The sequence below is a fragment of the Frankliniella occidentalis genome, unplaced genomic scaffold, assembly GCF_000697945.3.
Source record: "Frankliniella occidentalis isolate FOCC.00 unplaced genomic scaffold, Focc_3.1 Scaffold283, whole genome shotgun sequence".
NCBI classification, from domain to species: domain Eukaryota; kingdom Metazoa; phylum Arthropoda; class Insecta; order Thysanoptera; family Thripidae; genus Frankliniella; species Frankliniella occidentalis.
Window position 1 is genome coordinate 288,470 of NW_026267409.1, and position 1,630 is coordinate 290,099.

General features: G+C 52.6%; 1 protein-coding gene across 6 annotated transcripts in view; it reads left to right on the plus strand.

Annotated features, from left to right (window-relative positions):
- Window positions 1–1,630, plus strand: part of LOC113204894 (uncharacterized) — a 72,822-nt gene that overhangs the window by 57,818 nt on the left and 13,374 nt on the right. For all 6 annotated transcript variants that reach the window (XM_052273573.1, XM_052273570.1, XM_052273571.1 and 3 more), the window contains 2 exons: window positions 1,047–1,304; window positions 1,471–1,566. In XM_052273573.1, coding sequence (XP_052129533.1) covers window positions 1,047–1,304; window positions 1,471–1,566 — 354 coding nt within the window. The remainder of the gene's footprint in view (window positions 1–1,046; window positions 1,305–1,470; window positions 1,567–1,630) is intronic.

A 1,630-nucleotide genomic window follows, 5' to 3' on the forward strand; every position in this document is an offset into this window, starting at 1 on the left:
TATGCCGGCAAATTGAAAGGGGTTAGACAGCTTTGCGTTTGGGAACTCGGTTTTGTCTCTGGGGCCCGCCCCTCCCCTCCGCTCCCCTCCCCTGCCCCGCCCTCTCGTCTGGATGACCGGCGGGGCTGGGCGGCTGGGCGGCTGGGCCTGCGTACATAGTGGCCCGCCGCGGTAACGTGGTTTCCCCTCGTTTGCGCTTTGCATCGCTGGCGTATCAGGAATATCAAGGAGAGCAGCAAAGCGGAGCAGAGCATCCAATGTATTTTGCACGAGAGTTCGAATTGTGGAGGCGAATGTAATTCTATTAGAAGGGGAAAGAAAAACTTCTTCGCCCGCGGCAAATTTGGGCATGTATCGGTCGGCTGACAAGTCCTTCCCGCATTTGTAGTTCTGGTGTATCACATGCAGACGCAGTTTCCCTAACATCGCTGACCACGTGGCACGTTATAGGTACCGTAAAACGGGCTAATTTGGACACCGGGGGTAATGTTGATCACCTTCTTGTCGGTATACCGATTAAATAAATTAGATAAACTATTCGAGAAGTGTTCCATTTGCCATGCACAGCAGATTATTCATTTTACAACACTTCATCCACATCCAGGAGTGTAGTAAAGTCAGCGGGGCGATCGTCCAGTACCGTAACAGCACACAGAAGCCCCCCTTTTTTCCCTTCTCTGCTCTCTGCCTAATTTCCTCGTGCTATTATTCGCTTTGACATTGAAATTGGAATGGAAGATTAAATGGGACGTCCGATTGCGGGGTCACATCACATCCATGCCAAAGCGTTGAATGGAACGAGAAAATAAATGTAGCAGAGAGCTTTGGTGTACAGGTACCTTGTTCTCCGCGGGGACAAGGGAAAACTACTTTTAAAAATAAATGTTTTCCCCCTCTGTTTATTTTCCGATATTTTCCCCTTTTGTATTTTTTCCCATAGTTTTTAGACAGCGGAGTTGTCTCCTAGTTTTATTTATTTTGGGGGGTGTTGGGGCAGGTCTCTCTGACACTTTTCTTATCTCTCGTTTGCTTCCGTCTGTCTGCAGGGGGCGGCACGGCCACGTCGCTGTCCTCGCTGGACTGGGTGCTGCTCGGGGCGCTGGACGCGCTGGGCGCGGCGCGCTCGCTGCACACGGGCCGCTTCCTCACGATGCACAAGCGGCGCCGGCGGCGGCCCACGACCCGGGGGCTGCAGCACCACCCCGCGCTGCTCGACGACATCCACCACGGGCTGGTCAAGTGCGTGCTGGACCGCGTCTCGCTGTGGCCCTTCAACGCTTTCGCCCTGGACACTGTGACTGGAGGTGAGCAGCCGACTCGCGCGTGTGCGTGGCCCTCCATTGAATGTCGGGGCTACACAGATACCATAGCATAGCTTGTTGTGGGCATAATGGCTGTTTGAGCATCAACGAACGAGCCATAATGGTCCTAGAAAATTGTGACTAATGTAAAGTTGACTTTTCCGTGCAGGCCGCTCTCTCCCCGTTTTGTGCGTCCACCTGTTCCACTGGTACGGCCTCATGGACCATTTTAAACTAGACGTCGTGCGTGTGTGGAAGCTCTTTAGTAAGTATACTTCTTCTTTCTTAATGATGTGCAATAGTTTAAGTCTCTTCTCACCCCCTCCCCA